General features: G+C 40.8%; 1 protein-coding gene across 1 annotated transcript in view; it reads right to left on the bottom strand.

Annotated features, from left to right (window-relative positions):
* LOC306979468 (recombining binding protein suppressor of hairless-like protein) overlaps nucleotides 1-13082 on the bottom strand; it is a gene marked incomplete at its 5' end in the record, with an annotated part of 51952 nt that overhangs the window by 24220 nt on the left and 14650 nt on the right. Inside the window, 5 exon segments of the mRNA XM_079578421.1 lie at nucleotides 2667-2804; nucleotides 2911-3088; nucleotides 5489-5604; nucleotides 5694-5764; nucleotides 5994-6128. Coding sequence (XP_079434547.1) covers nucleotides 2667-2804; nucleotides 2911-3088; nucleotides 5489-5604; nucleotides 5694-5764; nucleotides 5994-6128 — 638 coding nt within the window.

Below are 13082 nucleotides of genomic sequence, written 5' to 3'. Positions count from 1 at the left end.
ATACAGAAAAATAAGTTTATGTTTCAGTCACAGCAGCCGTTAACATTTTGATTTCTTCTTTTTAACTCTTGTTTTAGCTAAAGAGCATAAAGCAAAACAACAGTTTCCTCCACAGAGACTGTTTTGGCTTCTCCAGGAAGTTCTAAGCACAAACTAACTAATACTGATTGTTTGTTGGAGGAGAGAGCCACGCCCCCAGGCGCCGACATCACTGGTGCTCGTTCCTTGGACCAGCTTTTAATTGGTTCCCAACCGGCACCAGATTTTGGAACCAAGAGCCAGCGTTTTTTTTCAGTGGAAAACGAAAGAACCGGTTCTGAAACTGGAACTGGCCCAGAACCAGCACCGGCACCAGCTTGGTGGAAAAGGGCTCACAGAGATCTCACACATATTTTTAGAAATGAGAAGATCTTGGCTTTAAAATTAGGTATCACACTGGCATATAGGCTGTAAGCTCTCCAGTCTATACGCTTTAAGATTTGGATGTAAACAATTGTTAACCCTAACCCTAACCTTAATCCTAATCCTAACCGTATAGAGGCAGTTAAGTGGTTAATCCATCACACCACTGTTTCTACTACTCCTTCTACTCCTACAACTACCACTACTGTTGCTGCTTTGTACTGCATTACTAAAATGAAACTTCTTGCCACTACATCTACATCTGGAAGACTTTTTTGGCACGAAGTACAATCAGAACGTTATTATTCACCAATCAAAATAAACGCACACAGTTTCATTTACTTTCAGTGCATCGCATTCCTTATGGGTCAGACTCGGCGTGTCCCCCTCATGGACGTTAAAGGCTCCATAAAAATAAAGAAATAAAATGCAAAATCCACTCTTTCACAAGCAGATGAGCCGGATAAGGGAGTTCGGGACGAGTTCATGGGAGGTCTGTGCGAGCCCACGGCCACAGTGTTAAATAAATAAGTGGGGATTTAAACAGTCTTTCCAGATGAGACAGAGGTGAATGGGCCGTACACACTGACTGTATTCAGACTGAGAGGGACAAGCCCCAGTACTGTTACGTAAGCTCACCTGATTTTCAGCTTTTATTGTAAAGTGGCATCATTCAACTTCACAACTTTGCAAACGTGTGGTGAGGCTGCAACTAACAGTTATTTTGGGAATGGATGTGGCTGTGAAATTGTATTTTTTTTCCAAATGCTCTCCCATAAAGTTAAAGTGGCGCTGCTTTTGGACATGTTGATGAAGTAAACTTAAAGCGAGGGTTTGTAAGAGGCTCTAATTGTCCTGGTATTTATGAAATTTACATTGTACAAACACCCTAACGTTAAAAACAAAGTCATTTTTCATCAACAATACAAAATGTTCATGTCACTTCTGGTGCATGGTTCAATCCCCGCTTTTGCCAACAACGGATGCAGATACTTCCATTATCACGATATAGAGATATACTCCGGATAATCTGCAATTTTAGACTTTATTCATCTAAATTACAGGGAATTTCAAATATGCCTTTAGAAAAAGTTAGGCCTCGTAACCCCCCCGCCTTCACCGACCTCATTTTCTCCAGTCCAGCTTTACCTAAATCTAAAAGGTTTCAGCCTATAGGCCAGTGTATGACCTACAAAACTCATCCAAACTGATCTTTTTTTCTCGCATTGTTGTTGACATCACCTTCTTTGACATTATTTCATGGATTTTTTGTTGCATTTTTGGCCCTTTTTTTGGTCAAATTTTTTGGCCCTTTTTTATCCATTTTTTGTCACTTTTTTATCCATTTTTGTCACTTTTTTAAATCAAATTTTCATCATATTTTTATCACTTTTAAATCATATTTTTGTGATTTTTTAATCATATTTTCATCATATTTTATCACTTTTTAATCATATTTTTGTGATTTTTTAATCATATTTTTGTCACTTTTTAATCAATTTTTTGTCACATTTTTATCATTTTTTTTCAATTTTTTGTCACTTTTTGTCACATTTTTGTCACATTCTTGTCACATTTTCATCAAATTTTTGTCAGTTTAGTCACATTTTTATCACATTTTTGTCACTTTTTCATCACATTTTTGTCATTTAAATCATATTTTTATCACATTTTTGTCACACATTTTTATCATATTTTTGTCACTTTTTTATCATATTTTTGTCACATTTTTATCAAATTTTGTCATTTTTTCATCATATTTCTGTCTCTTCATCACATTTGTATCACATTTTTGTCACTTTTTATCACATTTTAATCACTTTTTTGTTGCACTTTCATCCCCGTTCTCGTTGCTATTTTTTCAAGAAGCTTTTAGATTTGGGTAAAATGTGCTCAGTTCAAAGGGGGATTAAGAGGTTAAGTCTATATTAGACCCTATTTACAGTGGGGTAAAAAGCATTTGCTCAGTTTCCCATAGACTTTCTACTGGATTTTTCCCACACTGTCTACCTGGTTTAGTCCTGATTTGAGTTTGATGTGGGCCTTGCGGCACTAGCGGAAAGTTTTAGAACCACTGCTCTAAACCAGGGTGTGTTCAAACTTTTTTTTCAACTGAGAGCCACTTTTTGAAGGTGTGGAGGGTCACAGGCGGTGGTCAATGCAGTGAAACATTGTGCTTAGAGCATCTAGCAGAGGCCCCATAACTCCAGTTTGAGTCCTGGCAGTAAAGTAGGTTCAACATAATGAGGTGTAAATGGACAGACCCAAAGTGATGGTGAAGGCAGTCCAGTGCCGGGCGCTGGCCACAAAGGCCCCTCCCTCCACAGACAGGTAGCGCGTGGAGACCGTCTGAGAGCGCAGCCGGTTGAACAGGGCCACTTTGGAGCACGAGGAGATACACACTGACAAATATGAGCACAAAGACACAGGCTGTTTTTATTGTATTTGATGTATAAAACTGAAATGAATGTTTAAACTCATAACTGCACTGAGTGTGTGAGGTCGTACAGTCGGAGTTCTTCATGGACTGCCTCTTCTGTGAGGGTTTGGAGATGACTTTGATGAGGCGGCTCTGGAAGGTGCCCACCTCCTGTCGGCCTCCCAGGAACAGGCGCAGCAGCAGGCGGAAGTGCTTCCTCTTGTCCTGGTCTGAGATGTACAGGGACTTGGCGCACGCAAACAGCTGCTGCAGAGACACAACACAGCACTTAGAGCCATGACAAAGAAATTAAAGATATTATTAGTTTTCTATCACTGGAAACATTAAGTGTAAAACAAGAGAGGAGCGAATTCTTATGTTTCCCATTTTAACAACTTACATACTTACATAATCTTCCCATTCTCTGCAAGGTAAGTTCTGAGCATTTAGAAGACAAATTAAAGTGACGTCACAAAAAAGGGTCAACAGAGACTATATTTCATGAAGAAACTGGTGGACAAAACAATACTGAAAATGTTTTACAAAACTTTTGTGGAGAGTGCTCTGACTTTTTGTATTGTCTCTTACGGGGCCGTAACTGAGGCGCAAAAAAATTCTCTTACAAGTACAGTCGCAATCAAAATCCTCGGCGTTCCTCTAAAGGGTCTGCAGGACATTTATTTGGCTCGGGATAAAACAGAAAACATTATCAGACTCAAGACATCCTCTGTTTAGAGCGTTTGAGTTGCTCCTCTCAGGTCGAAGGTACAGGTGTCCAGCTCTGTCTCGAAACAGGACCGGGCAGTCATTTGTGCCACGAGTCATTTCACAATTAAACAAGCAAAGATGATGTATATTATTTTTTATTTTCTTACAGCAGTACTAAGTACAGCAACTCTTGCCCCTAGAGGCCATAAGTGCCACTGCAGGTGTCATAGCATGTTGCGTTTTTTTACTTATTAATTGTCCGTGAGAGTAAATCCTACGCTGACAAAAAAGACAAAGTGTAATTGTACATCCAATAACACAAAGGAGATCATCTTTTTCACTCAAACTTGGCTGTAAATACTGTTTAAGTGGCGCTAGCCGGCAGTTAGCTTTGCCCGTTAGCTTGCTAGCTTCTTCTTCGTGATTCCATTAGTGTGTATTGGGGCCTCCGGTCCGGTGGCAGCAAAGTTGCCATTGTGGTTTTCTGGCCAGAGACACCAGGGGGAGATGAAAGACCCCCCAATCATCCCATTAACAGTTGTATTTACCCCCAGAGGGACTACGAAAATGATTTATTACGGTAAAGAAGTTACTTAGTACTGCTCAATTGAGATTTTTTGGATTCTGTACAGCGAGAGACAACTATTATGGTCTTGATAATGATTTTATATACTTTAAATTGGGTGGTGGTTCGAACTATTCTTTACATGTGGTCAATGTTTGTTGTGGAGAATGTTGTCTTTGTGTTTTTTTCTCTCACTGCAAATGAATTTCCTCCTGTGACCAAAGCTTTACCTTGTTGTAGAAAGATGGGCAAAGTGGCCACAAATCTTCCCCTTCGACCAACACAATCACAAAACCACACCAGCACATTTACACATATGACTGAAGTGTCTTGCCAAGGGACACAATGACACATTGCACTGATTGGAGTTGGGTTTCAACACATAACATTCTGATTTGTGGGCAAAGGTTTGCAAAGGTAAAGCAGCACATTCTTGCAAACCATTCAGATTCCTTTGGTGAAATTGTTTGTATAAAACTGTGCTTTCCACCCATTTTCTTTCTTTTGTGATATATTGAGTTATCTTCTCTGTACACAGACCTGCAAGTGTCAACACCATTGTTAAGACATTTTTCTTTTGCGAACGCTTGAATTTTAAAAGCCAAACATAGGCGCATTTCTGACATTGCTTCAAACCCCTGTGACCCCGTTGTCCTGGGACGTCTCTTGCCCTCCTCACAGATTTGCTCGTGGATGTTAAATGCCTTTGTGCTTCCTCCGAGAGTAAACAGAGGACGGACATACTGCACTGGTCCTGTTTGGACTGAAACGTCTCGCTGTTTGTCCGTTTGCACCAGAGCGGACTCTAATAAAAGCCTTTGTAAACACATAGTATCCTCAGACACAACAGGCCGCGCTCACACAGCCAGCGTTTCAGCCCAAGTTCAAAGGCAACGCAAACAACTGCAATGAGAAAGGCATTAACATTCCTACACTCAGCAACTCCCTGGACAGACTATGTAGGAAATGTGGATGATGGGTTTATGTTTCTATTCTCAATGCTACAGAGATTCAGTAAAAAAAACAATTATCTTTGGATTAGATAAGTAAATAAATGGAAAACATTACCCACATATTTACAACTTTATTGTGATTGAATATACACTATACTTTTATAAGTTATGTAGGAAGATCTGGGGATGGCTCAAATTTAATGGTGATTCAGACACCAGAGTCAGGATCTCGGACACGATTGCCAAGCTGAAAGATGTTATATTGTGTGTATTTGAGCTTGATGAGGCACTCTTTAGATCAGAAGGTTCTATTCAAGAGAAACTGAGATGAAGATTTCTCAGGTGATCTAATAACTTTAGTACATGGCCGCCATGGTTGTAAAATAGTCTATTGGTAAAACAAACAGTATACAGTGTGAACAATGGTCAGCGCTCTCTCACCCTGGAGTTGGGCTGCTCCTCAAACACCAGTTTAAAGGCGTCCGTCTGTGATTGGCTGGCGCTGTCCAGGCACATGTAGCCTCTCACCTGGTACACAGAGTCTCCAAAACCAGAGGCTGAAGGATCACAAAGCAGCAGCATATTCATTACACAGAATTAGAATCACAGTAAGTTTCACATTGCATTCAACTATTTGCAATCTTACCTTTGAGATTGTCTTGCATCAGTCTCCATCCCTGACCGCTGATGTACACACACGGGGGAGGGCAGAAAAACCTGGGAGCCATTACACATTACTTGAACCCTTAGAGGTGTTAAATGCTCTGATGGAACAGAATGCTAACAGATCATCAAGGCTTTGAAAAGCACTTTTATGCAAGAATAAGGAACAACACTTTATTTCTTTTTCTTCCAGGGGTTTAGAGGGATTAGAGGTGAATTTTGTTATAATATTTCATCGCACAATCGGACTATCAACCTGTATAACGTAGATTAAACGTTGTACCTCTTCTCGTTGCCGTAGGACTTCTGGGCGACCTTGGCGTGCAGGATGGTGATGGTCTGGTCCATGTGGGTGTCTCTCAAAGCTTCTCTGGTGGTTTCCACAAAGTGACAGGCCTGGAACTCCACCTCCAGGCTCCTGAGCAACACCAGGACATCAACAGTCAGCTCAGAGCACGAGGAGAGTCGGACATGTTGAGAGCTGAGTGCAGCACGTTGATCAGTGCAAACACACAATGAAAATGTAAATCGATATAGATATAACAGTTTTCAGTCACACTGCGGAACATTCCATCTTACATACATCTCACAACAGACACTAAACTGTCGTGATATTCAAAGCATAAACAACATGCCTGCGATACCAGCCTAATCAAATAAAAGCAGTAATACAATTAAAGCTCATGTTTGACGACCTGCAGACTAAACAAAGCAGCAACATCTCTGTGGTGATGAGCTGGTTAGGTCCAGCACGCAGCAAAGTAATGAGACGGACCCTCTGTTTTGAACTCACATAATGAAATCACATGTTTTGTTCTGTTTACAGGATAAAACGTTGCACATTGTGACTGCATTTGACATTGTTTTATTGAAATTTTATATTTTTAACATTCAACATGACCTACAATCTCAATAATCGTCAGGGGACTTTACAGGTTTACGGCCATGAAACCTCGTTTTGGATGAGATAATGGGAGATTTTTATGCATTAAATTAAACTGGAGGAAAACATTTCCCCTCCTGGAACCACCACCTAAACGTGGTGGAGGGGTTTGAGCACCCGAATGATCCTGGAGCTCTGTTGTCGGGGGCTTTGTATCCCTGGTAGGGTCTCCCTTGGCAAACAGGTCCTAGGTGACGGGTCAGACAAAGAGCGGTTCAGAAGCCCCTTGTGAGAGATCAACAGGCCCTGTTAGAACCATGAGGTCGTCCTTCTGTGGACCCACCACCTGTAGGAGGAGCTATAGGGGCTGGTGCAATGTGATTTGCACCAGCCAACTCGATCGAGTTGCCCCATGACCCGGCAACGGACAAGTGGAAGAAAATGGATGGATGGAAAACATTTGTTTTTGTATGAGTTGAGGTCTGTATAAAAGGTTTCTCTAAGTTCATGAATCAGCTATTTATTTTTATCGCAAATCGAGATCGATCAATACGAGAAAATAAACAGTGATTCAATCTTTTTGCCATATTGTCCAGCACTACCTTCTCAAAATATGTTGCATGAATGAACACATTTATGTTTTTAATTTAAACATAAGACTATGCTTCACTGAAGTTGTAAAGCAATATTAAAAAACAATCTAAAAATAGTTCAGGGAAAGAAATCATTGCATTAAAGTATATATATATTTTCTACCTTTGTAAAACACAGTTGACCTACTGAGATGGTTCAAGTATCAAGTATAAATACACTCTATGAAAATCCAGACCTTATGGCTTTACAGTGGTAATCGGGGAGGATAACAGGCTCAGCAGACACGTTATATTGCTTTAGTCAAACGCAGCTAATGCAACAGCTGTAAATGTTCGCAGAGCCACTTCCTGTTCGCTGTATCCTCTGATGGACTCTAAAAACAAGAGCCCGGCGAGGAACACCATAGAATAAACAACAAAGGCCGGCAAATTAAAAATGTGTTTTTAAACAGTTGAAAATGAACCATGAATTGAAATACTATTACATGTGATTATCAAGTAAAACACTCATAGCTTCTCTAACTTTGTTCTGTTAAATGTCAAAGTTTTACGACTCGCCTCTTTTAATCTGGAGCTGTAAAAATGGTCTTTAAACAGTGAGGTACTGTCTGCAAGTTTATGCACAATTACTTTTACTGCAGCAAAAGAGACAAAAAGCAGTTATGGGAAAAAGTACTGTAACATTTATTTGAAAGTTTAAACGGTTGCTTGGACAGACGCGGTGACTGTGGCTCAGTTGGTAAACCTAATGTTGGGATTTCAAATGTTTTTGCTAGATCTTTGTGCACCACTAAAACAAGCCAACCTACCACAGCCGAGCAACACTAAACGATTATGTCCGTACAAAAGGTGTCCTGGTATTTCCGAGCCAAGCCAATGACTTGCTATCTCTCGCCATCAACTTCATGCAAGGATAAATATTGCATGGAGAGTCCGCCCCAGTCCGAATAATGTGATTAGTGCAGTTGGTTTTACATCATGGTGTGAGTATGGGACTGTGACTAATACAATTTGTGCTTGACAGGGAGTTAATGAGTGAGCAGCCTCTAAAGCAGCGGGAGACGACTTTAACAAGGCCTGCCTCCCCGTGCTGAGAAACACTGAGCAGACACCTGGGCACAGGGCGAGTAAACGGAGGAGGGATTTTGCTATTGCGTGGGAAATTAGTATCAAAATGATTCTCTTTTTTTCATTTGAATTTGTGCGAGTGTGTCAGTTATCGAGCCGTGTTTCATCAAAGCAAACATTTTCCAGAATCTGAGGGTCGTTGAAGACGATTGGGAGGCAAAACAACCATCTAGTCGACTACCTTTTGAAACCTTTGTAAATTTAAGACAAGCTAAAAGTGCCCCTACAAAATCGCTGGGTTGCAGGTTCTAGATTGTGATGATGTCATCGGGCCCGGGGGGGGCAGGAGCCAGTTCTTCATATAGATACAGACGGCATCTCGTCATAGAAGGGGGCGTGGCCTCGCCGAGGGGGAAAATAGAATCTTTAGAGAATCACAATTTTCCACTCTTTTTAGCCATTTTCTGGTGGAATATCAACTTATTTATCACATAAATAAAGTCAAGTGTAAATCGGGCCCATATGGATATTTTGTCGCAACAGATTGTTCAGTAAAAGTGAAAAAACGGGAGTTGTAGCAAGCGCTAGCTAACGTTAGCATTAGCCCGATGCTAACATGTAGCATCAAGTTAGCATTCTCCGTTATTCATGTATTTATGGGCTGTTGAACCACTTTGCTCCTCCCCATGTCTTTGTTTCTTTATTTAGTAGAAAACTATATTCATAATTCAGCATTTGTTAAAGTAGTTTTTGAATAATTAAGAGAAAATTTAAATTGTTTCAAAATTGTTTTCCCCCTTAACTGTTTAAAAAAATTACCATATATGGGCAATTCCAGAGATGCCTTCTGTATCTATTAACTGCATTACACTTTCACAAGTCATAGCTCAAAATAAAATGTATGAGTTACAAAAATGATCATGAATATCATTCACTGGGTCCATGATCTCTCTGTACAAGACCAAAAACTTCCTCAAAAACAAAATATTTTTTCCTCCGTACAGTAGTATTGGCCTTTAGAACGCTGTGATGTCACCTGCAACCCAGCAGCTCCCCATCTTCTCATAGAGGAGCAGAGGAAATTGAAATCAAACTATGGATGATATGGCAAGAAATTTTTTTTTTTTGTCATGTTGCTCAATCTCGATTCAAATTTTCTTCCCCTCCAAAAAAATAAAAATGAATACATGTTCTTGATTTATGAGCTTAGACAGACCTTTTATACAATCCTCCGCTCAAACAGTAACAAATGTTTTCCTCCAGCATCTTTCAACACACAAAAATGTTCCATTGTCTCATCCAAACTCCAAATATAGGAGCTGTTTCTGCCAAAGAAATGCTGGTTCACCTGACGATTATAAAGGAGAAGATTATTGAGATTGACCAAAGTAGAGATTGCGATTATGATTGAATTTCAATGAATTGCCCAGTCCAGCGATGGGCCCAACTTGTTTTTCACAATCACAAACTCTTAAGCACATCCTGATTCTTCAAAGTCATGACTTAAATTCACATTATACAACTTTCTGATGGGAGTGCATGAAGTTATTGACCAAGCCAGTACAATCTCGGTCTCCTCCCTTCGCTATTCAGAGCATTTTCCACCTGAAAATGATCTTATTGACAAGTCATACTGTAGCTAATATTTTACCTGCACTGGTGGTCAGCCGTTCATAGCCGGAGCTCATAGATATAAACTCTACCGATATTTGGGGACGATTTGCCAAATGATTTGACATTAAATCATTATTTGTCAATAGAGTGCATAGCTATGCACCACAACAACTTCATGTACTTCAAGTATGAAGCAGAGGACCTTGATTAAATATGATTCTAATCAGTGTTAATTTTGACAACATATTTTAATTTAGTCTTAGTCTTTTGACGAAAGTGTAATTTGATTTTAGTCTAGCTTTAGTCAGAAAAATATCTTCAATTTTAGTCTAGTTTTAGTCGACTAAAATTGCAGACTTTAGTCAACTTTGCATTGATAATATTCATTATAATCATATTTAATCTTGTTCCTCTGCTTCATGGAGCTGCTCCCACATGAACAAAACTCAGAGCTGATTCTTTGGCAGAGAATTTACATGATCTGAGGCTCTTTCAGACGGTCAATAGAAGTTTGGATGATTTTAGTCTCTCCTTTTTGTTTTTATTTAGTCTTATTTTAGTCGACTAAAATATCTGGACATTTTAGTCACAGTTTTAGTCTCATGAACAACTTTTAATTTAGTTTTAGTCCAATTTTAGTCGTCAAAAATATCATCTTGACTAAAATTAAGACTAAATATTTTAGTCGACAAAATTAACACTGATTATAATGAATATTATAAATGCAAAGTCGACTAAATTAGTCTTAAATTTAGTCGACTAAACTTACTTGCAATTTTATTCGACTAAAACTAGACTAAAATTGAGACGATTTTTTCGACTAAATCTCTTGACTGAAATTCCATTTTAGTCAAAAGACTAAGACTAAAACTAAATTAAAATATGTTGTCAAAATGGACACTGTTGTACTGGAAAAAGGATTGTTCGGGTATCGGTATTGCAAACCAAGTATCGTCAAAGTATTAGTAGTAGTAGTAATCAGAAGGGAAAACAATGACCTGTGCTGGAGCCTTGAGGCTAATAGTAATAATAGCCCCAAAGCTGCAAATATCGGCCTAATTTATCATTGAACCGATCCACCAGCTTATCTCTAACCTGCACTGACACTTGCTGGAATGTTTGAAGAGAATGACCTGCCTGAGATTCCTTACGGCACAACAATCCAGTCGATTCGGCCTGATATAAAACCTTTATCCTCAAACCCGTCTTAGCCATGACATAAGCCACCGCCGTCTCTTTACTGACCCCGCGCTGTCTCACACAATGGTGCACATATTCCGAGGCGACCGCTGGATACTGCGCGTTTTGTTTCCCACTGACCCATCTCGAGCGCAGGGTTCAGGGTTCATCCGCAGCCTGAGCCGGTCGGTGTGTGCGTGTGCGGTCAGTCACCAGGGTGCCAGCGCGGAGCTAAATTAGACCGTCCCCTCTCCGAAGGGCAAAGGCCAGTGTGTCGGGAGCTCAGAGCATTTCACACCGTCAACACAGAAGGAAAAGGAAAAGTGCGCGATGGGGGGGAGGGGCACGTTTTACCCCCAGAAACATGCACCGCTCCATCCGGAAGACGTATTTGTAGCAGTCAAGGTTCAAATATAGGCCTTTCTCTGGTCATCCAACATCCCATCCTCATTTTAAGCTCATAATCTGCATGTGGATCAAAACAAAAGGTATTGATCATCTGGACTTGGTTTGAAGTCAGAGACATTTAACCTTCTGCACGTGATTCAATTTCCCAGGAGGTCATGAGGTTCATAGCATAAGTATCTGCCATAAAACAGCTAACTCCAGAGTAATTTCCCCTCTGATGGGTATTTCCTTTGCCGAGAGGGAAGGTCTAAGGATGAGGGACGTATGGGGGCAATTATCCACCTGCTGCTTCACTGTCGACTGTGTGTACATTACATTTTGCCTGTGTCTGTGGAAAACGTCTCTCAGTGGTGATTTGAAAACTTCTCCTCTTCCTCTGTTTGATCAAATTGGCGTTTTTGAAGCTGTGAAGTTGTGTAAAGCAACTGCTGTTCGGGCTCTAAATCAGGGACAGCGACCCCTAAAATTGTCCACAGACAACCCGGGACCCTCGTATACTGTAGGGCAGAGTTTTGGGTCATGAGCCAAAATTCAGCTCCCATGGCGGGTCGCGGGCCACATATAATGTAAACAGGAAAATTCTCTTGAGGAATCATGAGTTGTGATTGTATAATAGCGCCGATTTGGTTGAAAGCCTGACAGGACTGTAGCCTAATAAATAGCGAATGTAGTGAGTGAGTGGTTGGTGGTTGTCGGAGAGGCCGATGGCGCAGACTGGTTGTCTCGCTTCGGTCAGCCTATCCCATAGTAGCTTACCACCACCAAGTATGGAATGAATGAATAATGTGATGTAAAGCGTCTTTGAGTGTCCAGAGAATCACCATATAAAACCGATGCATTAAAATCATAATAACAACTTACCCCCTCCTGGAACCGCCACCTTAACGTGGTGGAGGGGTTTGAGCGCCAGAATGATCCGGGAGCCCTGCTGTCGGGGGCTTCGTGCCCCTGGTAGGGTCTCCCAAGGCAAACAGGTTCTTGGTGACGGGTCAGACAAAGAGCGGTTCATGAGCCCCTTGTGAGAGACCAACAGGCCCGGTTAATCATGAGGCCGTCCTCCCGTGGACCCACCACCTGCAGGAGGAGCGATAAGGGGCTGGTGCGATGTGATTTGGGCAACTCCAACGGCTGCCCCCACGACCCGGCAACGGACAAGTGGAAGAAAATGGATGGATGGATGGATAAGAAAGTTACACTTGTAATGCGCTTTACAAGCTTGTGTCACAAGTTGCTACATTATTCATTCACTCCACATGTAATCAGGCTGAACAAAGTGGTTAATACCATGTGGCTATAATGTGTTGTTTATATTTTGATCTCTTATTGTGTCATTGCCCTTGACACGTGTGGAATTCTTTCTTTTTTTGATTTGTTTACTAAGCTGATCCCTAGTGGCTGGAGTGAGCATTCTGGTTATGACTTTAAAAATCCTAACTCCGCACAAGAATGAGCTACAGATTTACTACAAACTCAGATATCTATGCTCTACAAGTCAGGAGGCGGATTATATCATCTCGTGGGCACGACCTTGTGTTTGACACATGTGCTCTTGGGCACCAAAGCATTAAAAATCAAGTTTATAACATGTATTTAGAAGGGTGTTTTGATGTTTGGGGGTTTAAGGGTT

The sequence above is a fragment of the Gobius niger genome (genome assembly GCF_951799975.1).
Source record: "Gobius niger genome assembly, chromosome: 20".
NCBI classification, from domain to species: domain Eukaryota; kingdom Metazoa; phylum Chordata; class Actinopteri; order Gobiiformes; family Gobiidae; genus Gobius; species Gobius niger.
Note: the sequence above shows the minus strand (reverse complement) of the source record. Positions and strands in the feature narration are given on the sequence as shown.